General features: G+C 45.0%; 2 protein-coding genes across 6 annotated transcripts in view; one reads left to right on the top strand and one right to left on the bottom strand.

Moving 5' to 3' along the window:
* LOC115311315 (MFS-type transporter SLC18B1) overlaps window positions 1-27,261 on the top strand; it is a 228,527-nt gene that overhangs the window by 70,321 nt on the left and 130,945 nt on the right. The window lies entirely within an intron of this gene.
* LOC8028041 (THAP domain-containing protein 3) lies at window positions 18,228-26,950 on the bottom strand. Of its 5 annotated transcripts, XM_040219173.3 has the most exons (9): window positions 26,613-26,930; window positions 25,635-25,788; window positions 24,919-25,077; window positions 22,279-22,353; window positions 22,047-22,123; window positions 20,855-20,975; window positions 20,227-20,433; window positions 19,948-20,155; window positions 18,228-18,464 (listed from the first exon to the last, which is right to left on the bottom strand). In XM_040219173.3, exons 1-9 carry the CDS (start codon window positions 26,772-26,774, stop codon window positions 18,446-18,448), a joined length of 1,182 nt encoding a protein of 393 aa, XP_040075107.1. In that variant the 5' UTR covers window positions 26,775-26,930; the 3' UTR covers window positions 18,228-18,445. The 5 variants fall into 5 exon arrangements, with proteins under 5 accessions (XP_040075107.1, XP_040360039.2, XP_042147771.1 ...); XM_040504105.2 differs by lacking the exon at window positions 18,228-18,464 and having other exon boundaries at window positions 18,904-20,155; XM_042291837.1 differs by lacking the exon at window positions 18,228-18,464 and having other exon boundaries at window positions 19,446-20,155; window positions 24,919-25,053.

Raw genomic sequence — 27,261 nt, 5'->3', positions numbered from 1 at the left:
GCACTGCTTTCATATGCTGGCGCGATGGAAACTGGATTCAGTAATAGCTCGGATCTTCCGGCAGCTTCAACGAGTGCCTATAACCAGGTAAGATGACTTCTGCGCTGCCCGTCTCGTTGTCAAGTTATTGGTTCAAATCTACGAACGTATTCAGAAATGTACATCATAACAATAGCGTTCCGCATTTTCGGTGCCTCTATATCGTCAAATTCAAATTTCGCCTCATTATTTTGTTCACTTCATTTCGAGGAGTTGAGGTTTATTGGAGTTTATTTTAGCCAGATACCCAATAGAGCGATCGCACCAGCCAGTTTGACTACGCCACCACTGCTGCAATGCATCGAGGAAACGTTAGTCTTTTTAGACGTGCCAGAACCTCGCTGGAACTCTGCGCGTGAAGAGAAATAGACGATGCCAGCCGTATCGGGCAGTGCCGCCTGCCTTTTGTGAAGCGGTGGTGTATCACAACTACGTGGTGCACGTTAAAGACCCTAGGCTAGCGGTTGCACTGCAGTGGTGGCGCTGCAGTGCTGTTTAAACATACACGCAACTAATGTTTTTTTTTTTTTTTTTTTGCTTTTTGTGGACTAACATTATGGCAGCTTCACGGACGCGCCGAACGCTTGGTGAGATCGGTCTATTCACCGAAACATAGTTTTTGCTTTTCCCCGTGGTCTAACTTGTTTAACTTTAAAATAAAAATAAATATTATCCGTACGCAAGCATTCCACAAATTTATCGACTCATATTTTTTTAATCAAATTTCCTCAGCTGGATTTGGCGTTCGTGCCCTTGCCATAGGCAATACTACCTATCAGCGTATAACTGTATAGACTATGTGTTTTCGGTGTCTGTCAAAATCAACACTACGTAAATTTTGTGAGAATTGGTCGCGCTCAAGGTTGTGGTCAATATTTCAAATCAGTGGGAAATGTACAGTCAGAAGCACAATTTTGCAGAACGCGGGAGCACCAGCCGAAGTGACTGGTTGCGCCTTCTGACGGCGCGCGACCGCTCTCAAGATCACGCTTCGACAGTCCTGTCTTTTTTACTCACTTCCATCTGACGAGCACAACACAACTGGGACTGGCGCAAGGTGCAGCTTTCTCAGCAGTCATGACATGTGTCTGCCTCATCCACCGTGATGGCTGACAGGACCACATGTTATAGATAACATTTCGCGTCAGCTCGCGTCAGTCCCTGTTAGCTCGTGGACGTCGGACAAGAGCGAGCGAAAGAGCATGACTGCGAATACGAAAGGAAGCGCGCACGCAAACCGTGACTCTTCAGAGCGGCAACGCGCCGTCAGAAGGCACAGCCAGTCTTTTCGGCTGGCACACCCAGGCCCCAGAAACTTTTGCTGCCGAAAGTACATTCTGGGTACAAACATCAGTAAATTTAGAGAGAAAAAAAAAAGACACGACCACGACAGGAACACTGCTGTATAAGCAAATGAAGCTTAATCAAGAAAAATGCCGCAACAAAAGCAAACGATGTTTCTCAGATAAAAAACAAAACAAAAACATATAGACATACTTACCAACCAAGCACCACGCCATCACAGAGATACGGGGTTGGCGTGGTACATTCTAGTTTCACTATAATTCTTAATTAGGGTGGATTATGGTGAAATGCTTCGGTGCAAATAATTTAAGCTTAATTGTAAGCCTGATTATGTTTTCTCGGTGAGCAGGATGGACCTTTTTAGATAGAAGCGACGTCAGCTTGGACGGACTGCCGGGACGTCATCTGTTAATAATTCTACGTCTCTGTCCAATCCATTAGTGATGGCGTCACGCATAGCGCTGTGCTCTAAACAAATCATCGCTAGGACAGTTGTTATAAACAAATAGTTGGAGGCTTAACGCGAGGTTCCATATTGGCTGATAAAAAAGTGAACGATTTTTTGTCAGCATTGTGTCTTCTCAATATCAAATCATTAAAGTTTTTTTTAATTGCCGCAGCGCAATACAGCGATGATAAAAGCGCACATCAAAGTTTCATAACTGGTTTTGCGCTACTAGCAGACGACACAATGATTTCGCGGGTCCAGCGGTCCTTTCTGAAAGAGCAGAGTCGAATTAAGTAGGTGACAATCGGCGAAACATCTATTTTCAGGGTCAACATTCCGTGACATTTGGGAAGCGAAGGGTGCCTGTGTACAGCCTTGATCGACGGTCGAGGTGCGCGAGCGCGCGAGTGCCTGCCCGTGGAGTCTTTCGCAAAACTTGTGAACAGTGAAAACGCTGTGACACCGAATCACGTAATGGTGAATTATTACGAAGGCGACGTGAAGTCTATCAATGTCAAAGTGCAGGTCAGCATGCACACGTTGGACGGAGTTATCACGGCACAGAAGTTGCCTCATTGTACATTTATTGTGATCAAACATACCTTCAGTAGGCGGGTAAAAGCTTACTTGATGTGTTTACCCAGTTGTTTGGCTATTAGGCATCTTGCTGAAAAAGGAAACAAAAAGTCTCTTTTTCAGTACTGTGGTTAGAAGTAGGTAAAACACAATTTGGGATCTTGAACTGATCATGTTACAGTCAAAATAAATGCTCCTTCAGTGCAGTGCACCTCAACTACAATATCAAAAAGGAAGCCTGACACTGCTTTGATATCGTGGCCTAAAAAGATGCTTCTCTGGCTGTATTCCTAAAAGATCTCTGATGGTTTTCGTCAGACAGCCTGTATTTCGTTAAGCCGGGGTCACACTGCTTATACATCATACAAAAAACAGTCTGCATACAGATTCCAACGCGCGTCACCGCGAGATACGTGCTCCGCATCCGCGTGCCATTGAATTCAAGAACGAACTCTGCACGCGGCATTGGAACCCCGGATTCTCGTGTTCGCAGACTGTCTTTTGTATAATGTATGAGCAGTGTGACCTTAGATTTAAATATATAAAACCCTGAGACATGCAAATGTTGTTTTTTTCCTTGTCTCGGGGTTTTATAAGTATAACCATACACCAGCTAGCCTGCTTCATTACCCTTATTGCAGTATCCCGTATAGCTCACAAATACACTTCGCTTTTAAACCTGATTAATTATCTTTGACCTGCCATGTTCAAAATAAATACAATATCACAATCGTATAATTATGCAAAAGATTCAAACTCTTGCAGACGACATACTTCAGTCATTTTGCATGCGTTCGTCGTCTGCTGCAGTCATCTCGAGACTTCTCAAAGACTGGAAGTCTTCCAGTCGCCGTGGCAAATATCTCAGACACAGCCGATTCTGGGCAAACATTTGTTGCGGTAACTTTGAAATCGAGGCTTTCTTCATCTATTCTTTTTAGACGTGTAAATTCCACGTCCGATTTTTAAGGACGGCTGTCTCGGAACGAAACTCAGTCCCATGAATGCGTCCCTAGCAATGGCCCTAGAAACGGTTTCTTTGGAGCAGTGACGCCACACTTACGGGGTCAGTTGTGGCGGGGTTAAGTCTAAAATGTGCTAATATCAGATGAAACTAGCATTATTTTGAAGAAAACTGCGCTTTGTGTGATAAAGTAAATCTTATAAGAAAAAAAAATGTCAACATTTGTCACGGAGGACGAATCGGGGTTAATGCACTACCCCATATCATTTCTGTCACTTGCGCATTCGTACACCAATCTTAATTCGAGTTTCAGCCACTGTCACGGTGTAAGATGTATATATGTGGGAACACACAACACGGCGAAAGCTGAGACGCGATAGACCAGATAAGGTACTCATGGTGCGCCCCCAATTAGCCTCAGCCTACAATGACAATTTCTATGTGAGAGCAAAAAATAAAAGAAAGTACCTATTCTCTCACCCTGCAACACCAAAAGGAATAACAGGTTTAAATCAATATTTTAATAAAGAACATGGCCTCAAGAGACCAAAGCGGATTTTATTAAGAAAGGCAATGATAAACAAAAAGGCGGAGGAATCAGTACCTCGGGTTTAGGAGCGGACATGCAAAATCTGCAGTAATTTATAAAGCAAAACATACAAAAAATAATAAAAAAAGCAATATAAAAGTATCAAGTGTAGAATTCTGTATTGCTGCCCGTCTTCGTCTTGCTCCTCGGGTGTGCACTTCTGATTCTTGACGATGGCTAATGACGAGCCATTTGTTTTACATGGAATTGCTGTAAAGTTGAAAGAAAAGATAAAATAGTAAGTACAAAATCTAGGGTTCTGGGTATTTAAACTTATTTTTTTATATTTGGTGTTTACTCATTTTGATCAATAAAGCGTTTTTTTAAAGTATGGAATGTATTTAGGTTTAGCTTTCAGTATTTATTAAGATTTTTTTTATTGTGAATGGTAATATTTAAGTTTCTTCAATTCCTTTGAAGCAACTTAACCACAAACCTTTGAGGTTAAGATATATTTTATTTTAATATTTATACCTGTAGTAAATAATTAGACCAAAACGTGTGTGCGATTTGTAATATTTTTTTAAAATATTTTATTTGTTATTCTTTAGAGAATTAGAAGGAATTAAGGAATACTTTCTAAATCTGCAGCTAAATTATTGATATCGTAAATGTTATAAAGTTAATGATTTATGAACGCGCATTTTAATTTAGTAAATAAAATATTACTTTTATATTTTTTGCTTGATCAAGTAGTATATATGTTCTATAAAAAAGTGTGATTCATGTGATGTTGTGGGGCAAACAATGTTATTAAATGAAGTTGAAAGGGTGCTTTAAAGTTGTATTTGATAATGTTAAGGGGAAATATAAATAACATGATATTTTAGATTTACTTTATGTGAAGGAATATGATTTATTCAATGTGTTCAGGCAAGGAGAGTGAATGATTCAATTGTTCTATGAATGAATTGGAATATGTTGGGCTATTGAAAAGATTACATTGAAGCATAAGTTAGTGATTGAAAATTGAAGTTGCACGCACTGACGAGTGGGGCGGGGTCACTATTATTGAAATGGAATAGTGTAAAATTGTGTTATGACCTTCCTGTCCTCCCGCCATATTATCTGAGAAATGGAAGTAGAAAGGTTAGTTGTTAGAAGATATTGTAATGTTTCTTTCTTTCGCTCTTTTTCCCTTCCTCGTCTCTTTTTTGTAACTTTAATTGCTTTTCTTCTCGTGCTCTATTATTTTAATCCTTTTCCTTCCTTTTTTTTTTGACTGAATGTGTTATTTCTTGCGTTTCAAAAAGAGGAGTTCATAAAACAAAGATTTTATATATATATATATATATATATATATATATATATATATATTATAAAATTGTCCTATTAACTAAATCAGGTCACTTATGACCACTAATCTAAGTGGGAAGTCCAGAGCCGCGGAACAATTCTGCGCTGTCTTAACGACATTGTGGGCATTCCATGGCATCTGGTGCAATATTGGGAAGCGCAGTTATTTAACACTTGTCTGGATCCTCCTAAGAGGGATCGGGTCTTAATGTACATGCATTCTGAAAAGGAGGGAAACGTTTGTATGTTCAAAAATGGGCATGCGATTACATTATTGGATTGTGGCTGTTTTGTATAGACAAGGGAAGAACGTAAAAGACGAGGACGAACAAGACGTCTGTCCTCGTCCTTCCGTCCTCGTATTTTATGTTCTTCCCTTATTTATACCTTACCCCTACCAGCACACTCTTCATTCCAAGTATGGCTGTTTTGCGGAGACATATTTTTGCAGATTGACATTCTTCTGGTGTGGACATCGTCTTGATTGAGGTAAAAAGGCCAGGGTCACAGATCTAGTCTGCGCCATCCTAACTACTTAGTAAGTCTTCCAAGGCGAATTTTTATAAGAAACAAATCTTTGAACCAGGAATGTAATTTACCATTCTACTGGTGGGGTATTGCACAATTTATATACAGCCTACAGCGGCTCCGCCATCAGGGCGGCGCAACCAAGGAAAGAAGAAGCAAACAAATAAAATAGTATCTCGTTCCCTAGGCACACGGGTGCGCCATGATGTCTATGCGTGTAGGAACTTAGGGAGAGGAAAGGGGGGATCGGTGGTCGAGCGTGTTAGCGCACACGAGCTCGGAGCACGTGTAGCGAAAGCTCGCGCTGCAGAACCCAGTATCCTGGGGTCAATCCACACCCCTGCCCGTTTCGATCTGGATGAGCATCGTACCGAATAGCGGACGTGTATCACTACAGAGTGATGCACGTTAAAGACCCCAGGCTAGCGGTTTCCTACTGGACTTAATCAAGAAACCGGTGTGCGCGAAAACACGCAACAAAATTTCCGTCATAGTCCTACATTTACGCTTAAGACGCCAGTGAAATGTGTGCGCTCCGGGGAAAAGTAGGATGGAGACATCTTTTTCCGTGGGGTCGGGTGTAAAAGGTGGTCGATTAATCGATCTAAAGAGCACGTCTTTAACTTGTGGAGATGAAAAGCCTGTCTTTTTTCTTTTTCTCGGAGCCAATACTTTTCACTGTCGTCTTAAAATGGAGACTGTGACGTCAATTTCGCTTCGTGTGCTCGTGCACACCTGCACCTTTAGCTCGAGGAAAGATCACGCGCCATTTATTTTGGACCCCAAAAATACTTGGTTCAGTATCCCTTCAAAGCCGGGGTCACACTGCTCATACATCATTCAAAAGTCACTCTGTAAACACGAGTCATCGCAGTATCCGGGGTTCAAATGCCGCGTGCCATGTCTCTCCTTGAGCTCATTGCCCTTCGCCATTCGAAGCACGGACCTCGCCCTGACTCGCGTTCAAATTTGTATATAGATCGCCTTTCGTTTGATGTATAAACAGTGTGACCCCGACTTTACTCAAACTTCAGTCGGCGCTACGAACATAGTGCTAATTCACGAGCGGAAAAACTGCAACGTTACGAAATTTGTCGACTTGATGTACATTTGTTATGATCATGCAGCACGTTGTTAAACATGTCATGCAGCCTTTGATAATCATGCCATGCAGGGTTATAACCATGCAGCCTTTGATTGCACGCTTACCTATAGTGAAAAAAATGTTTTTTATCGTGCCACGTAACGAATTTTCTTTGGATGGAAGCTATAAACTGCGAACAGTGCCCCTAACACACGAATCCTGAAAGTGAATCTCGCAGCTCCAAGAAGGCTTAGCTCGAGTTATTCTTTTTTGTCCGTAGATGCAGTGTTTCGCGCATGTCAGTTTAGGTATCTTCTTAACAACCGTGTTTTTGTTGTTGTTTTTTAACAGACAAGGAACGGGTTTTCCGCAAAAAAGTCGTGCCCCGCAAGAAAACATTCCAAAAAGCCAGCTGCCGTTTATGGCATTCTTAACAGTGTATCAGACGTTAGACAATAACGCTATTTCTTTTAATTATCTTGCCAGTGTGTTAAATGTCGCAGCAGCAAAATTAGTTATTTTTCTGGATAGCAAATGACGTTTGGTGGTGTTTTTTCTTTACTACCTTCACCGCTGAATGCCTGCTTAATACTGACGAACTATTATTTTTCAGGTGCGTTCAACAGCTGGAGAGCATGTGTGTTTTTGTTAATTTTTTTATTCGCAAATACTTCTTCGCAAACGAATAGTCGTTAACTACTTTATTTAGCAAATGACCCTCGCGTGCACCAGGGAATGCCTGTTAGCAGTAGACACCCACCGCTCTTTCGTTATTTCCCTATTCTTTCATTTTATTTCTGTAATCTTGTAGTGTAGCTGATGATACATGCGTGGACGGGTAGTATTCGATTTAATATCACAGTCATCATTCAAACAATTCTGTTTGTCAAGAGGGATCTCCGTATATAAATGACCTGAATATTCAACAACCGCTACAAGGTATCCTATACCGACCTCATCTCCTCAACTCCTTCACCGTGACAACCAATCCGCACGGATATTCAGCCAGTTAGTCTCAAGTGCCCGCTCATTCCTTCGAAAGCAAATGTACCGGGCACAGCGGAAGAAAAGAAATGTGTCTGTGAGCACCGACACCGTTCACACACACACTCACACACCTCTCATAGAGCCAGTGTGGCGATTGTTTGTTCGCATTTCTGACTAATGCCGTGAGATTGCGGAAATGTCTAGGGGCCGTTCAGAGCCACTCAAGGAACCGTCCCTATTCGTGCGCACTTTTACAAGGCAGCGTGGCGCGCGACCGTGACTTTGCAAAGCCCCCAACTTTACCGACAGAGCCCATTCCGGGAAAAGCACGAAGCCCGACCCACCTCTTGCAGTGATGCGATTGCTGCGCCAATTGCGCTAAACTGCACCAGGGGGCTGACCCTGCTACATCCTGCTACATTTCGCCAAAATATAAGTAATCTGCGCCAAGCCTGCGCCAAAGGACCAATTTAGGTCGCCTTTCAAAACCGCAACTGTATCGTCTAGTATTGCCGATAAGACATGACGGGTCGGGTGTGGGCTTTTGTGGTCAAAACAAAAATAAGAGAACACGCAAGAACAGTTCAAACTAGGCCAACAAACGCAACAAGAGTTCATGGTTCTTGAACGAAGTCCCGGTCGTAACTCAACCACTGCGGTGTCTGTGTTGCCTGAGCGACCTTCTTGGAGCTGCTGTTGGTGACGTGATTCTAGCACTAGCCATCAAAGCACTAGTCGCTGTTTGCGCTTGGTTAGAGGATTCCGATGGGTAGCGGTGTGTTGGAGTGACATCTTGATGTGTGTCGTCTTCGCTGTCGTCATCTTCGTCAAAGCGGAATGCCTCCTTGGTAGCCAGCAAGTGCTGGCGATTGCGTCGCAGCAGTTTCCCTTCCGCCGTGATGACGTTGTACGATCGGGGATGCCCAGAAGGTCTCAGGACTTGCGCTTTCGTGGTCTATGCACTTTTGTTGACTCGAACGGCATCTCCTCCCTATTGGAAAGACCAGTTTGAAAATCTAACTGGTCATACTGGTATTTAAACTGGTCAAACTGGTATTTGGACTGGTCAGACTGGTCTAACTGGAAATCAAACTGGTGGAACTGGTAGTCAGACTGGTCTAACTGGTAACCATATTGATCTAACTGGTCACCAGATTGCCTTCGAACTGGCCACCAGATTGGCCTAACTGGTCACCATATTGACCTAACTGGTCACCACACTGGCTGAACTGGCAACCAGATTGACCAAACTGGTCACCAGATTGGCCAAACTGGTCCTCAGACTGGCCGAACTGGTCCAACTGGTAACCAGATTGACCAAACTGGTCACCAGACTGGCGAAACTGGTCCAACTGGTAACCAGATTGACCAAACTGGTCACCAGATTGGCCTAACTGGTTACCTGATTGACCCCTGTTTTTCACTTTATTTGTAGGGGTGTGCGAATTGGATAGCGCAGAGGCATTCGTAACCTTCACTGTGCAAAATAAAGTCGCAACAAAAGGTTCTGTTAACAGTGTTGAAGCTATTTATTTGTCATATATGTTCCACGATCTCGCGATTGTCACAGGGCGACATGGTACTACAAACAATTAATTCATTTGCAACTAAATTCATGGCATATTAATGCCCACACGAAAGGTCAGCTTTATTTATTTAGCTAGAGAACACTTCATCAATCGAAAAAAAGTAAGAGCCAACATACTTCAATATTCTTAAAGGTTTTTTTTTAATATTTTCTTCCCAAAAATAGGTTAAACCAGTTTAAATTCTACAAAACTTGAGATAAAAACGTTAATAACTGCTGCACCATGCTTTATGTAGGTGATGGGACAAGTTTACTCGAATATAACGCGCCCTCGATTGTAACGTGCACCCTTTTCTCGAGGTCCGAAATATGAAAAAAAACGCCATGACTTCAATCGTTCCCACTTGGACTTCATAATTTTCCCGCTTTTTACCACGGCCTTTATCCACCCTGGCCTGCACCGAGAAGCCACTTCCAGGATCCAGCGCAAGTGCCCGAGGCCGAGGCAGGGGGCCTCTATTGTGATGTTGGAGAAGCGCGGGAAAATGTGGCAGTATGAGTCAGGCCCCTGAAATGCGCCGGTGCCCTGGGTGCCTTGCAAAAGGGAGAGGTGCTCACGTGCCAGGACAGGGAGCGGACGGGCCAATCAGCGCTGCCCTCGCGTCCGCTCGAAGCGCCAGTCGGCGTCAACGACAGCTCCGGCAAGTTCAACCAAAAAAAAAAAAAAAAAAAAAAAAACGGATCTGGCGCGACTGTTGGGCGCACGTTGGGCCGGTTGGATCTTTGTTGTTTGGGGCCGCTGTTCTGCTTGGGGAGGTTACAAGTTGTCTTCAAGCTGTGTTTGTATAAGATAGTTAGCAGGAGCCTTGAGTGCTGCCTCTGCCGGTGGTTCCTGTGGCTGACGACGTCCTCCACCTGAGTTCCACTCGCTCGCGGGCGAAATGGCTGCGTCCCAGAACGGCGTGTTTGGAATTCGCTCCGTCCTCATTGCGGCGCTGGCAATGGCTGCCTCTGCCTCCGCGCCAGCGAGCCATGGTAAGCAGGCTCGACCATTTGGATTCATTTTCATAATTAGATGCATGTGAAACTGAACGTTTCAGCTACCCGATTTGGAACAGCTCTGCTAGTAATACAACCGCCAGTGTGTGTGCAGCTTCAGAGATATTCTACCATAGTGGTCGCGAGTTGCGTAGCGGACGACAGACTGGGGAGGCAGGAAGGGGGGTAACAACAGGATCTTTTCGCTCCTGGGCGTTGCTTTGCGTAAAGGCTGAACCGCATCTAAAGCGCGAGACACATGCGCGAAAAAGCCATGCGATCCGACGTGCGAACCGCCGGAACGACGTCCGAGGGCGAGGGTTTTCGTCGCACCGGAGCGTCGGACGAGGCCTCCGTCCGGCGCCGGCGTGCGTCCAACTTGCCAGATATCGCCGCACGCACGGTCCGATTTTCGGAAGGCCGCAGTGGCCGCAGCCAATGAGCACGGATGGCGAAGGTCATGTTGTCAAGTGACTTTCGGACCGATCGGGCGAGGAGGCGCGACGTGGTTCGGGGAAGCGGATGTGGCGGTGCGCGGTGCGTCACGCGACGCGAGTCGTCGTTGTGAAGGAAACGGACGCCATCGAGTTTTCCCGCGCGCACAAAACGAGCTGCTGATTTCGCGCGCCAAAGCAAGCCGGCCTTCTGGGACCGATCGAGCCCGTCGAAACCCGAATATACCCCGTTTCACCTTAGGATGGACAGCAGCGGACGCTACGAGCCATTCCAATGTCATGTGAGTGTCACGTGAACTTGGGGAGAGACTCAACAATGCGCGCGGTACGTAGTCACGTGATTTGTACGCAGTGCTCGTTTCGCTGGGATGGCTCTAAGGTCCGCTGCGGTCCTTCGCGATTAAGTGATGTTGAGCAGAAAAATAGCCTCACGGAAAATCTTCACACACGCACACTTTAATAGAATGTAATAAAAAATATTACGTTTGTTTGAAAGTCGGAAAAACCAAGAACGGCGAGGGAAGTATTTATTTTTCTAGGCTAGGTGGCGTGAGCTACCGCCCGTTATAAATATGGCCATTAGCATCCATCTATTCATTTGGTAGAAGGACACCCGAAACTGGGCGGAGCTGAACGGAGCGACGCAACGACGCGTCGGAAACCATGTGTCGCGAACCGTCCTGTGCGGCGATTCGGAGCAGCCATCTTCCCGACAGTTCGCACGCCGGATCGGACAGTTTTGACGCGCATGTGTCTCGCGCTTAAGCGATTAAGCGAACGACGGTGACAGTGACGAGAATCAGCGACGGGCGACGGAGATTTCCCACGGTCGGTCGTCGCGTCGCTCGGTTTTTGGATTTCTAGAAATCGTCGCTCATGCCTTGGTCGCTTGATGCCGTCGCTTTCATGCGGTTTGTCTCGTCGCGCGAGTGACCGAGCGACAGCGAAGCGGATCGTCGTCGCTTCTCTTGTCGCTCGCCAAATCGCATACATGCGGTTTATACTTAATTGCCGCTAGACTAGCACCACATGTACGGTTGGCGCACGCTTCCATATTCCCTCTCATACTGTTTATGATAATGCATATTTTTTATTCGTGGCATTAGTTATACATACCGTTTTAGAACAGACGGGTGCGAATAAATCTGCCATGGCTCTAATTTCTTATGTTTATTCTTATTTCAGATGCCTTGAGGTAGTATGTTATCCACCACCGGGACCCCGACACTCCAGAAGATGTGGAAAATTTCGCCGACCGGCTGGGACTATAATGAATAATATCATGACAATTTTTTTAAATTGTAAATATGTTTTTATGTTTATTTTTGTGGTCTGAAGTATGTGTATTTTTTGTGAAAAAAAGTGAATTTTAACCGTTTACGACCTGTGTTGTCGATATTACCAGTTTAACTGACAATTTTTTTAAATTGTAAATATGTTTTTATGTTTATTTTTGTGGTCTGAAGTATGTGTATTTTTTGTGAAAAAAAGTGAATTTTAACCGTTTACGACCTGTGGTGTCGATATTACCAGTTTAACTGGTTTAACTGCTTGAAGTGAACCAGTATACGCAGTGGTACAGTATTACCAGTATACACATTTTCACAGTCAGACCTGTATGCACAGTTTCACAGTAAGACCAGTATGCACAGTTTGTTTGTCCAGTTCAACCAATTTAACCAGTGGCAATAAGCCACTGGTTACCAGTTCAACCACTATGACCAGTTCAACCACCATGACCAGTTCAACCACCATGACCAGTTCAACCAGTATGACCAGTTCAACCACCATGACCAGTCAACCAGTGTGACCAGTTCAACCAGTATCAAACTGGTCAAACTGGAGCAATATCCAAGTTTGAACCTGGTACCAGTTTGAACTGGTTGCCAGTTTAAACTGGTCTTTCCAATAGGGCTGGGTTGCGATGTGGAAGCGAACTCCTGGAATGGACCGTTTAGCAATGCTTGCGTACTTGGTGACCAGGCCCGACATGGGCGTCTGGCAAACGATGTTCACAGCCTTCTCCCTTGAAGTACCTCGGCAGGTGCTGGACCCGATTCTTGTGGAGTGGTCCTATAAGCAAGAAGTCCCAGCCAAAAATCTTCGTTAGTTTCGCTGGTTTTCTTTAAAATTCGTTTAACCACCAGTACTCCCTTTTCTGCTAGACCGTTCGATCATGGGAACCTTGGACTAGATGTGACGTGTTTGAAGTCGTACGTTCTGGAGAACAACACGAAGTCGTGACTTGAAAATTGTGGGCCATTGTCAGAACAGACTTCCACCGGTATGCCATACCTCGCAAAGATCGCACTTCTTGCCTTAATCACAGTCTTTGCAGAAGTGTCTCTGAGTAACTCGACCTCCGGAAACTTAGATAGAGCGGCGTATACGCATAAGTACGACTTTCCTCCATGCTCGAAGATGTCTATTCCTACGCGGTACCACGGTTGGTCTGGCACAGGACGCATCGTCAAGGGCTCTCGTGGTTGACTATATGAGTGCTTTCTGCACACAGAAACACCTCTGCACGAACGCTTCTATGTCGGAATTCATTCCGTGCCAGTACACAAGGTGTCGCGCCCTTGCTTTGCACTTATTGACGCTCATATGTCCCTGATGAATTCTTTTCAACATTTCCCGTCTCATGCTGTACGGAATTACGACTTTGCAGCCTTTCATGAGGACTCCCTAGACTTGTGAAAGCTCTCCATCAAACGATTTCCACTTACCCTCGATTGGTTTTCCAGTTTCGATGTCTTTTAGGACATTTTTTAGAAATTTGTCCAGGCTCGTTTCTGTAGCCAACTGGTTCCACGAGCATCGCTAATCAGTGAGAGAAGCAACACCTACAGCGTGTACTTCGACATCGTCGGTGTCGACGCCACCCGAGCCACTTCTGGTCGTCGCCTGTAATGGCATGTTGGCCAAGATGAGTTGCTTTCCTGGAACATATTTCATTTCACAATCGTAGCACAACAACCGTTAAAAAGAAAAAAAAAAAAAGTTGAAACTTTGGTGGCATGTCGCCGATCGCTTTCTGTGAAATAGCAATTAAAGGACGATAATCCTCCGGCCGTACACAAAGTGTGTTTAAATCTTTCACCACCAAACACAACGGCCATCGTTCCCTTTTCTGTCTACGAATAGCGCTGCTGCGTGTCTGTGAGCGTTCGCGAAGCATACGCTACCGGGTTCCACGTGCCGTCGTGGCTCTGCATCAACGCCGCACCGATCCCATTTTGCGACGCATTACATGAAACCCTTGTTGGTCTAGACGAGTCGAATATTGATAGCAGCGGCTGCTTGCCCAGACTTTCACACAACTGTTTCCATTCTGCAGCATGATTGACCGTTCATTCAAAAACAAAATCTTGTTTGATCAAGCTTCTAAGGAGTGTTGTCCTCTGAGGTAAAGAGGGTAGGAACTAGCCGAACTAATCGACAACGCCTAGCAATCTTCAAACCGCAAACTTGTCCACTGGCGCCGGTAGCTCCGTCACGCATTTGATCAGGGACGGGCAGGGCCTTATGCCTTTTTTGTCGATAACGCCTCCGACAATCTCAATTTCTTCGACGCCGATAGCGCATTTATTTGGGTTGAAAGTTAGTCCGGCGCGTTCGGCTGCTCGCAGCACTGAGGTTAGGCGTTCGTCGTGCTCTCGTCTTGACGAGCCCCACACTAGTATATCGTCGACGTATACTCGGACGCCAGGAAGAGCTTCAAAAATTTCGTTTAGAGTTTTTTTGGAAAACTTCGGAAGCACACTATATACCGAAAGGTAGTCGTAGGTAGCGGTAACGGTCAAAGGGCGTTGCGAAGGTGCAAATCCTGGATGTCTGGTCATCCAAAGGGATTTGATGGAATCATGAATTCGCATCAAGGCGCGTGAACACTCTTGCTCCTGACAGCTCGGCTCCTATATCTTCCCGCCGCGGCATGATGTAATGTTCCCTTTTTATGCATTCGTTTATTTTCCTGGGGCCGATGCTTACCCGTATCTTTCCGTCCTTCTTTCGAACAATGACAAGTGGAGTTACCCGATCTGTGGGCTCGGTGGCCTTCACACGACGCCTGCGCACTCCATGCGTTCCAGTTCCTCGCGGAGTGGTTCCTGCAGGGCTAGCGGTACGCGTCGCACCATTTGGACCACTGGTGTGGTTCCGTCCCGCAGAACCATTCGGTAGACTCGCTAAACGCAGCCGGTGCCAGTGAACAGATGGCGAAAATCTTCGACGATTCCTTCGGAGTTGATCCTCGTCACGCTTTGTACTCGAGACAGCAGTTCAAGGTGCTCGCTGGCTTGTAGCCCGAGGATGGCTTGGTGTCCCTTGTGGGAATTCCCCTTTGGGGGTCACCACTTAGAAACACAAAGAATATTCCTTGGGTCCGGATAAAGACGTGTTTATTGACTGAAATGCCAACACGCTTCGCTCTTAGACAGGAAAAGTCTGGGCGCTGGCTCAATCGCCAGTATCACCCGCTTGGCTTCCCGCGCTGCCGCATTAGACAGATTCACGGAAAGTCGGAGGCCCACAAAGAAAAACCGTGCTCCGTAGAGCCAGGGCCTCCGCCGACCAGAGCCCCTGGCACTTCTTCGCGGCCAGCTTATGTAGCCTCAGAGAATGGACGCGCCCGGGGAGGCCGCTAGCAGTCGCGTCCATTATAACTCTCAAGGATGTTCCGAAAGCGCGTTCACCCAAAATGGGCAAGAGAGAGCCGGCCCCTTCGGGGAATTCGGCCTCGTGGTTTGTTGTATCCGGGAGGCCGACGCCACTGGTGACGACGACTCCCACGGCCTGCTTGAAGCTAGGCCTAGATAGGGATATAGGGAACCCCACACACTTGAGTACTACAAAGAAGTCGAGGACAGCAGTTCGGTCGTCCAGTGCCACTTCTGCTCGCATAACACCCCCATGCTTAACCACGCCCCCGCCATAGGAACGCAATACAGCACTGCTGGGCTTCAGTGGCGGATTTGGATGCATTTTGAAATATGTTCCAAAGGCCAGTAAGTTAGCCTGTGCTCCTTTGTCGACCTTCAGCTCGGCTGAGAAGTTCTTTACTCGTGCTTGAACTATCCAGTCACGCTGGTTCATGGCGTTTCTCGACGACAGGTTCAGAACCTCGAAGTCGTTTTCGCAGTCTTGAAGCTCGCCGACCTGAGTGGACGTTCTGCAGCACTTGGCGAAATAATTCTGCTTTTCACACTTTTTGCAGGTCAGCCCGAATGCTGGGCAGCTTCGAGGTGCGTGTGTCTGTCCGCACTTGCCACAGTTGAAGAACTTAAACTCCTTTTTTTTCGTGGCTCACGCTTTTCTTGTGGACTGGATCCACTTGCTTCTGCTCCCGGGCCAAGACTTTTTTGTGTGTTTCTGATACTTCAGCCGCCTTGCAGACTTCTTGGGCTTTCTGTAAGGTCAAACTGTTGTCCCTGAGCAGCTTTTGTTGAACCTTGTCGTCATTGGTTCCGTAAACAATTTGGTCCCTTATCATGGAGTCCATTTGCGCATCAAAGTTGCAGAGTCGTGCCTGCTTCTTCAGCTCTCTCAAGAAGTGTTCAAAAGGCTCACCCGGGGCTTGTACTTTGTTCCGGAACACGTAGCGTTCTTGTACGGCGCAGTAGTCTTCAAATTTCTTGACGACAGTAGCATAGTCTGCGTTGCTCTCGTCTTCTGCGAAGTTGAACGTATTAAATATCTCGATTACTTCCTCGCCTGCAATGCTTAGGAGAAGTGCTGCTTTTGATGACTCAGGTCGAGGCTTGCCACTAGGTTCCGAAGCGGTCAGGAAGAGTTCAAACATTTGCTTGAATATCCGCCAGTGTTTGCTTATCTCCCCCGTCATGCTGAGCGGACCCGGCGGCTTCACGAAATCCATGATTCTACTGGCTCTTGTGGCGGCGTCTGTCGTTCTTCAAAGAAGTGCGTGGCTCGGCTGGGCACTTCCGACACCATGTTCTGTCTAGTATTGCCGATAAGACATGACGGAAGCAAGGCACGAGAACCTCTTCTTCTTTATTTTCCACGCGCTTATCGGTCCGCTTTATGCAGCACGCGCAAGATACGATACAGAAACTAAACTGAGTATTGTAATTGAGCAGGCGTGTGTTATCTGGCGCAAGCGGTCACCTGACACAAAGTACCGTGCATCAATTGTCCACCCGGTCTTGCATGCTTTTCCCGGCGTCTCGAGTTTCGCGCTCTCCCTTGTGGGTCTTGTCTCTCGTCTATTTTTTTATATTTTCAGCGATAGACGCGGATGTGTGCAGACGCTCCGACGCTAGCGTCCCGGGTACCAGCTATGCCGTCATGCTGTGAAACGAAACCACGTTTTTTGCACGGCAGGAGTTACTTTGTGAGCTGAAGCGACGGCTGTGGGAAAACTATATTTGGTCACTGCGTTTCAGTCGCCGTGGTCGCGCGACATCGAATGTTGCCGTCCCCACATCACTGCAGATATGGTACTTTCTAAAATAAAACTAAGTACCGCCGCATGTTAATCAACATTCCTGTTCTTGTTTAAATCATACGTTAGTACAGAAATCCATTTTTTATTCAAAGACTGCTCTGTCAAAGTATTGATTATCTAGATTCCTCTCGGTGGGCCTTCTTTCGAGAGGGACCTCGGTACGTGAAAAATCTGCCGTGAAAGAAAGTTGGTGAAGAGAAGTGAGCTAAAGCAAAGAAGGCAATGTCTGCACGCTGAACCCGCACAGCGTGCTTGTTTGTCTCGAGTTCAGTCATTGCACAAAGCGCTCCAAGAACTTTTTGAGGCTGGCTCGCAATGTCTTGCATCGATGCACTCAGGTCCTTTATTTTTTGCGTGCTTAGCTTGTATTTTGTTTGCCAGCCTGGCAGGCACGCGCTACTGGACTGTTTTTGTCGCATGCTCGAAAGTTACATTTTGTGTATAATTTTGGGGATAAGTTAGCGACGAAGCTGAGGGGCATTGTTTCGGTTTCGATCGGACAGCAGTTGTCTGCGCTCGCGCGACGAAGCATGCCCCACACCAAGCCTGCCGAAGTTCGCCTCGCGTGAATGATAACATGACTGAGTGACTGAGGCACCAGCTGGGACGGTTGCAATTCATTGTTTTATGTTTGCTTACTTTTAACGAAAATCTGGCACGTCGGGAACCAGTAAAACGGTGGCAAGGGGTTTTTCGAAATTGCTTGGCAATGCCTACAGCACTGTGCACTTGTGGGATGTCTGAGCAGTAAAATCAGGAGCAGCGAGTTCCGTCACAACACGTCGCATCAGAACACAGCACAACACAAAGTGTACTTGCATTTAAAACGAATATTTTTATTTTCCTAAGAATATATGTTCTAGAATCCACTTTTGGCGCTCCGAAGCCGCTTTTGCTGCTCCAAAACACTGTTTTGGTTGCTCCAAGGGCCCCATTTGCTTCTCCAAAACACTGTTTTGGTTCCTCCGAAACGTGCGCCGAAGCGGCTTAGGCCAATGACATCACTGCTCTTGCCTACTGGCGTAGTCTTGTTCAGATATCCTTTGCTTTTTGCTCTCTGGTACCAGGTCTTCCCAGTTAAAGTTACTGGTTGTTTTCACACCGCCGAAGTCATAAGCGCGTCACGGGATGCTGGATTTTCATCGGATGTTAGGCACACTGTAAAGCCAAAATGAGAAACTTTCAGCCGAAATCTTTTAACCCTACATCAAGAGTTAGGCGCGGTGCTCGGAATAGTCTAAGTCAAATAAAAGCTTTTTATATCGAAAGGCTGAACCTATCGAAGCTAAATCTGATATCTCGGCCCACGTGTAGATATGAGGGGCTTTGTGCCAGTGAGCGGCAGCGGTCGCTGTCGAGTAATCACATCGCCAAGTGGAGATCTGACGTCTGCTACTGACTAGGGACAGTGAACTTTTATTAGATTTGCCGAGAAAGGGCTCACCTTTTGATTCAGGTAACATATTGGGCTGATGGCTCGATTATCTTTCCCTATCCGTTGGGGCAACCTTCTAGTAAAGTTATTTTTTATGAAGCGTGATTTACAAATGCGCGGCAAAGAAATGATTGCATAGCAAATTATTTTGCAATAACAAACTTTGTTTTATTGAAACTATTTTATTGGAGACTGTCTAAAACCACTTTGTTTTCTAGTGAAAACATTGAACTCGCTACAAACGTTTATTGCTTGCTTTAGAGATATATTTTTGGCGCGGACGTTACAAGTGACAGTAAGCAGTGATAGTGTCAAGACAAAATCTTTACAAATGTATATGGGAGTGATATCCGCTTTTTGCTTAATTTTTGCCGCTAAACTTAAAACATGGGTATAGAGAGGATATAAAAGAAAGAATAGCAAACATATATCAAACTAATTTCGGAATATCCTTGCATTGCGTTAGTTATGGTTTGTCGTGTTCATATTTACGCCCTTGAACCAGGCCAATAAAATATCTTTCAGCCTGGTTAGGTGCGGTCTGATGTTTTCGGGTGTGAACACAAGGGCCTAGTGTGTCCTTGTAGGGACGCCAGAACAGCCTAGTGTGTCTTGACGTGCTCACCAAAGCAGTGTAGTGTGTCTATGTGCACTGCAAACCATGTTTTGTTGTACTTACCAAACTAGCCTGGTTTGTCCTCGTGTGTACATCAGAATAACATAATGACACTTTTGGCGAGAAAATGTAGCACGTAGCGCTCTGAGCCTTACGTACGTGAAATTTCCGTCTAAACGGATTGATTGCTGGTAATTTACTTTTTGCTGTGTTTTTTTGAGGTTTCACCTACTTGGGCAGTAACGATCCAACTGGTTCAATTATTTCTTCAAGTGAGTAGTTGCTAGTAACTAATTACTTGTTTAGGGCAAAAGTTAATTAAAAATTATTGAGATGCGCCATCCTGCCTGAGTATTTTAGCTATGGAGCTGTGAATGCTAAGTTGTCCTTTGCTGTTATTTTTATTTGCTACAAGGAAGTGTTTTATTTGTCGATGAGTACGGTAGTGGTACGATACGATCCCGGCTGGACATGACGTTGGCGAGAAGTTCAGAGTAAGAGAAATCAGTAGACGACAGGCACTCACTCATCTATTCACTTCTTCCCCCCAAAAATATCAACAGATTGCGTGTTTTTTGTTCTCGACGTACCCGAAACAGGCATCTGGCAAACTGCGTGCCGAGCCGGGCACTTTTGTCGCCTTCATGGTTACCGGGCCTGCCGGCTTCTCGACTGTCGTATCAAAATCCAACCCGGCATTAAGCCGAATCTCGTTAACCAAAAGTGTGCGATGTCTTTCTTCTGGGCTTGTGGTCTGCCGCTTTGACTGTAGTGCCGGAAGACGCTCCTCATGAATTCCTTAAAGAGAGCAATCGGGAGGTCTGTAGCAGAAAGCGAGAACGCGAGACAACTGACACTGGTGTACACACCTGTCTCGCTTTGAATCTCCCGTATTTGTCTTTTCAGTGTCCGTTCAGATATCAAAGGTATAGCCTCGTCCTTCGGGAGCCCGTCCTTTCTACTTTCACACCTCAGCAAAACTTTTTGCAGGGTGTCGGCTCTCCACCTGTTGACATGTGCATCGTGATTCATAGTAGAGAGCTGTTGTTCAGGAGCAAGATTCTCGTGTCTGCTACCTGCAAAGCAATAAAAATGTATTAAGAAATAATTTAGCAGGTGAATTAGCGCAAATCTAACATCTTTTGGCGGAAGCTGTGATATGAAGTGCACAAGCACAATCTATAGTGAATAACATTAAATTCAACAGATATTAGCGTTATATAGTTACACAATGTTCAGTATGTTGTGTTATTTTTGGAAAAAATTAGTTATATAATATTTTAAATATAGTATATATTACATCAACTTTTACTAGTGTCAACATGAACTATCGGTTCTGATAGACAATTCAGTTTCGTATGTACCTTTAAGAACTAAAAGTCAAAAGTATTACAGAACAATAAAAGCATGCAGTTTTATTACACTGCCATCAATTAAATGCTCATGCGAGTCAAACTTTCCACAAGCTTTATTTATTTTTTCTTCTGACATGCTTACCAAGAACAGCCTCCAACTCCTTTTCTAGCTTTCTTTTCCTCTGCTGTTGAAGATTCAACTTGCTCTGCAATTCTGTCACAATAGCCTGGTGCACACACTGCTGCCCATTGCACTGTTGCTCCTAAAAGAAAGTGTTCGACACAAGAAAAACATCCGGAGTAGAACACACAAGCGGCTATGATTTGAGCAGGGTGTAATAATTAAAATAGTCATGGCAATTGAGAGTGTACACCTGAGTAGACACCAAGCAGCGTATTTAGCGTCAGCTCAACATTTTCAATTATTCTCTGTCTACTCATACGGTTCAGCCTCGAACAACAAAATGCACCTTTATACGTTGTTTCACCTTATAAGTACATTATATTACGCTAGTAATACGATGACATTACATAAACTTCGAGAGTTAACTAAGATACTTTGTGTTTGTATTCTTTCCCGCTATGCATTGAAATCTCAATGCACGGCCCTTAGAACGTAAATCGGGGATAGAAACATGTCCGTCAACATAAAGGGAGCTTCGCTTTTACACCTGATAGCCCCTTGAAATTTACACGCTTCATATCTATGTAGGTGTACATTCCCCACTGCACAAGTAATTTGGTAGATAAATATCTCAAACTTTGTTTATCTTATATTTCATCGAGGAAACTCGTCTACGTAGGTATTGAAAATATAGCAGCCTATGCTAGACTTCAGTGTCGCCTAGAATTAGTCGGCTTATTTTCGGGAAACATGTACTCTGACTGATTTGAAAAGAGCAAAAAAATATTAATAGAAGAAATAAAACAGAACAGATTTCGAACACATTCTGATCTAGGGCAGTTGCTCCAGGCTCTGACTATATATGTGCTATATGCTCTAACAAAGTTATTTACGATGCACTGTTAAAGTGAAAATCTTGGACAAATTCGACGCGCAGAAAAGGTTCCAAGTTAATCCAAACCAATGTCATAATAACCTTCGCCTCTGCGGGAGTACTATACTCGGTGACAACTTTTCTTGGCAATGGAGTGGAAGGTACGTCCCGCGTCCCCTCTCCCATTTTGAGTGTACGCAGGCTGTCCTCCTCTCCCCGGAAATGGGGGAGGAGGAGAGCCTGCGTACACTCAAAATGGGAGAGGGGACGCGGGACGTACCTTCCACTCCACTGCCAAGAAAAGTTGTCGCCGAGTATAATGACACTTCTTTATACCATTTCAAGAGGTCGGCTGGTGTCCAGATACTTGAGATGTTCGCTTGTTTCGAAATAACCCCACTGCATTTTGTCTTCTGAAAACAAAAAAGGTACATCCTGCAGGTGCATTTCTCTTGGAAATGTTGAGTACATCATTTAATAATAAAAGTGAAACACAACAGGACATCGTACCACTATGACTGGAGACTTATGTTGCCTCACCAAATCAAAAAGCCGCATTGTCTCTTACCGTCCGCCATAGGCAGTTCCACGTCTTTGGCTCTGGAACTTTGGCGGTACATCCCGTGCCTCAAGCCCATATAACCTGGTAACGATAATACACTGTCGACATTCTTCCAGATAGTTTTATTACTAACTGTACCAAATGATGGGTTTTATTTTTGTTTTGTTTTACTAGAATCTAAGAGCCTACCAGAATCTCTTCAATATCCGCAAGGTATGCACCTGTTATAAAGTTATCGTTCCAGATTTTAATTGCAATGAGGTAAAAATGAAAGCCGTTTACAACTCCCTGTAACGCCGGATTAGAGCGCAGCTCCTGCAGAGGAGGATGGAAGGGTACTAAGGGATAGGCGACTCCCTGAGGTCGTGAGACCTCGGGAGGCGGGGTCACGTGGCCTCAGGGGGAGGTAGCGTGACCTCAAGGAGGTGTCACGTGACCTCAGGGAAGGGTCACGTGACCTCAGGGGGGTCACCTGACGTCAGGGGGGGTCGCGTGACCTCGGGGAGGGTCACGTGACCTGAGGGGGGTCGCGTGACCTCGGGGAGGGTCACGTGACATCAGGGGGCCACGTGACCTCAGGGGGTTCACGTGACCTCAGGGGGTAACCCTCGTGAAGGTAACTCTCGTGACCCTCGTGAGGGTACCCTTAGCAAAAAGAGGCCGTACTTGAAATATATTGAATACGAATATTCATTGTATTGATTCTGTATTATTTTGTCCCCATTCGAAATACATGCGAAAGGTATTCAAAATATATCATAAATATTAATCAGAAAAAAATTTTGGCTATACCAGAAATATAATTCATTGCCCCTCAAAATGCCATTTGTGCACTTTTTAGGGCGCAAATGGCATTTTATTTGAAGGCACTACTAAATCATCCCACAAGTAACCATCTGAAACGAACACAAACAGAAACACCATGACGCACTGAACACCTGAATGACAGTCCCGTTGACTGCTCTAGAGTCTTATATAGCCTACATATTGAAGGTGATCATTTGGCCGGTGACCAGCCCAGCACTTATTAATGTTCCAAGTATTCGATATTCTCCTCGGGAGTCTGCCAAAGGGGAAACATTATTTTGAAGTTCGTGGACAATATCTCTTACGACAAGCATTAATACAGCCAATAATAATTCGGCGCAGTCGCTAAAACAATATCCATAAAAAACGGCTCCTAGAAAACAAATTATTGCTTCTCTGCGTAGCACCACCCAGGATGAAGCGCGCGAAGCTTGTTTCTTCACTTTAAAATAGTTATTTTGCTTTTCTTTACTAGTTGACTATTTAATAAGGTCATTAACGTCGCTATATTAAAGTCACTGCTCACATCACGCACGATGGTGAACATACACATTCGGAGAACTAACATTGTGCTAACAAATTAAACGCCAAACATATCTGCTCACAGCACTTGCTGAAGCTTTCCAGTATCAGCAAGTGTTGTGGTTGTAGTTCCCGAATCCCGTTTGTGATTGGTGCGCAAGAAACTCATCAGGTATGTTCTTGATAGAAAAAAAGGAAACAATAACATAAACTGTGCTGATTTATCAGTGCAATGCTGCACAACTCAATTGACAAACTAATCAAAAGTTGTGTTTAGGCACTTCAGTGTACTCCAAATCTGCTTGAAGTGAACCTCTGATAGGCGAGCTTTTCAATACTTTGGTAGTTTACGTCAGACTACCAAAGTATTGCCCTCAAAAGATACTTAGAGCATAACGCAACAGTATTTACGATTTCCATGTATTTTAAGAGTATTCTGCACATATTTTTCATCGTTGCATTTTTATTAGGGTTGGAGTATATTTTGCATGAAATATATACATATTTTTAAAAAATCTATGTGAAAGGTATTTTGGGCCTACTAATTTAGTATTTACATATTTCAGAACGCATGAAGGGAACTTCAAATGTAGAAATAAAGGTATTTTTAAAAGATTTTCAGAAATATATTTTAGTACTAAGTAAAAAAAAAGAAGTGTATATTTTCGGTCTATTTATTGCGTACTTACAATTATGAAATGTACTTCAAATATGCTCAAATTAGAATAAAGTATATTTCAAACGTCTTAGTTTTCCCTAAGGGTAACCCTAGTAACCCTTGTGAAGGTAACCCTCGTGGCATCGTGAGGGTAACCCCCGTGACCCCCGTGACCCTCGTGAGGGTAACCCTTTTGAGGGTAACTAACTCTCGTAACCCTCGTGAGGGTTACGGGGGTTACTCTCACGAGGGTTACGAGGGTAACCCTCGTAACCCTCATGAAAGTAACCCGAGCAACCCCCGTGAGAATAACCGTCGTAACTTTCACGAGGGTTACGAGGGTTACGCGCGATTAGGTCGACGGCGACGCTGGTAAGCCGGAAACAGGCGCCTTACCGCTCATTCACACTGGAAGCGGATCCGCGTTCACAGAGCGGTTGCGAACGCGGTTGTATAAAGATCCAGTACAATTGCAAGCGCACTCGATGACATCAAGTGCGCGTGCAATGTACTGAATCTTTGTACAACCGCATTCGCAACCGCTTTACGAACGCGGATCCGCTTCCAGTGTGAATGAGCGGTAAGAGCTGCGCTCTAAGAACTGCATTTTTTCCACCTTATTATGGTCACCATCTGTTCAGATTGAAACCGGCACTTACTAGGTTTCTCGCTTTGTGCTTGGATGTTTGTCTTTGTTTTCTCAGTTGGAGCTGAGGCTTCTATTTCTGTTTTTGACGGCTGCACAGCATTCTCTTGCCCTGGCATGAGCTCAGGAGAAGTTATCCTCCGTCCTCCTGTGGTAGTTAGAAGGCTTGTGTCTGGTAGAATTAAAGAAATCACATCTTGGAGACGCAAGTTTTTATGTTTCGCAACATGCTAGCTTATACTGAAAAACTGAGGGCCGTTTCTCTTACCATTTTAATGCAGACACTATTTGTGAATTTCAGAGGAGCTTAAGGACACTGCCATTGATTCGCACTAAAATGGGAATCAGGAAACTAACATAAAAGCAACGTCTCACGTCAGAGAGCGACGGCGCGGTCAAAGAAAATGGTGTTCCGAAGCTTCGTTTAGCTTAGGGACCATTGATATCGATTTGGTACAACGGCTAAATTTCTATAGTGGATGCTTCTGGTGCGACATATTATTTTTCTTTTTATCCAGAACATACCGGTTGCTTTAGCTGGACCTCGGATTTCCGTTTTTGCTACTGGTGGTAGAACTACAGTACACTGTAAAGGCACTCCCGCAAGGAAGGTTGTCTTCTGTCCTTCCGTAGCTGGTACAATGATCGTAGTAGCTAGAAATGCGGGAACTGTATCTCGTCTTTGTTATTGAAATTACTGTTTTGCATGTTGCTAAACAATCAACCTACTACTGTGCTGATCCTGGCTTGCTTTCCTTCGGACTTTGCTTCTTGGTCTTTTTTGTGTGTCGACTGACGCTGGTATGCTAGGAACCGCATTCCACTTCAGGAGCCTGCGTCCATCCGCCCTGCTTGTCTCAAACTGGCTTTCTTCAAAGTGGTCCTCATAAAAAAAAAAAAGAGTTTAGAAGACGTAAATAACAAAAACTTCTTATCATTTAGTATTTACCAGGATATAGCAGTTTATGTTCAGATTTAGAATCCCCCTCTTTCTTACGCCGTACGCGCTTGATTCAATCGAGCTCAGTTTCTAGAGCATAGACACGTGTATACACCGTTTCACTTTAATCACGAGCGTATACGCAGAAGCTACAAGAGCAAGCCCGGGCTTTCAGTGTCTCTGCCAAGCACACGTCCTCATGCAGTGCAGGCATGGTTCAGGGAAACATATTCCAGCTCGTAGCGATCGACTTCGCTCGCACATGATGTGAAACAAACTACATCGAGTTCGAACACAAAACAGTCAAGCTTAAAGAGTGATTTAACATCAGAACACTCCACATCCAAGTCACAAAAAAGCAAAGGTTTGAGAAAGTCACCGTCACATTGAACTATTTTCCAGACTACCGGTTCAATAAAGTGTAGTACAAGTTGACGCAAGCGAGTGTGACCCGTCAAACATGCGCCCATCCAGTGAAAGCACGCCCCTATCAAAAGTTATCAAATAAACGATTCAGAAAATAGTTGTACGGTTGTTTAAATTGCGAATGCTAGACTCTAAAAGCTTGGCAGTACTGCAGTGGTGAGTGCAGCGTTTCGTATTCGTACGAGCCTACTCTGAACGGAACTATAGAGTCACCAAGCGAACAGCACTTAGCCACTTGAACTTTCCACTGCCTGTCATTGCGGGAGCTCAGTGTTTCAGAACGTTTTCAATGCGGCAGTTTTCTTTACTGTACCTTGCAGAAGGGCTTGAAGAGAACTTACCTCACATATTCTGGAGTGTGGCGTGGTTTGAAAGTTTTCGCGGTCGACGAGTTCCAACCAAGCGCGTAGTCGTTCTCTGTCTTTCTCGGCCAGCGGAAAGCGCAGGAGGCGTTTTCCGTCCCCCTCCTTTGTGAAACAACCTCCGACGGCGCAAAATGGCATCGCCTCACTCTTTTGTCCGCCTATCTACAACTAGAACTTTGCAAAACGTAGCATTTTAGCAACACGTCAGCCAACAAGCTGCTCGCACGTGCACTTAAAGTCACTGAATGTAAGTTTCGCTTCGGGGTAACAACGCTCCCGCCATCTTGTTGCTTAGAATCGCTGTCGCGACTTACGTGACACTTTATCTGAAGTCGCAGGAAACGCCTCTCTGTCCAGCGGAAATGTGAAAAACAGTCCGCGAGGAACACGACGCTATCGCCTGAACTTGCCGACGCCGTATCTCAAAGCTCAGGAAGTCGCACTATCGAGTTTTAACTATCACCATTTGCGCTCACTCTGCGCTAGGCAACAAAACGGCGGTGCCTGCGCGACATATATATAGAGGCATAGAGTATATGTGCCCGAAGCGTAGCCTATTTAGCGCCTCTATAAGTGTTCGTTATGAACTGAACAACAGAATCACAGCATCCACGAGCAGTCATCA

The sequence above is a fragment of the Ixodes scapularis genome, unplaced genomic scaffold (assembly GCF_016920785.2).
Source record: "Ixodes scapularis isolate PalLabHiFi unplaced genomic scaffold, ASM1692078v2 PGA_scaffold2__306_contigs__length_199485367, whole genome shotgun sequence".
NCBI lineage: Eukaryota > Metazoa > Arthropoda > Arachnida > Ixodida > Ixodidae > Ixodes > Ixodes scapularis.
The sequence above is the reverse complement of the archived record's forward strand: the minus strand, read 5'-3'. Positions and strand labels throughout refer to the sequence as shown.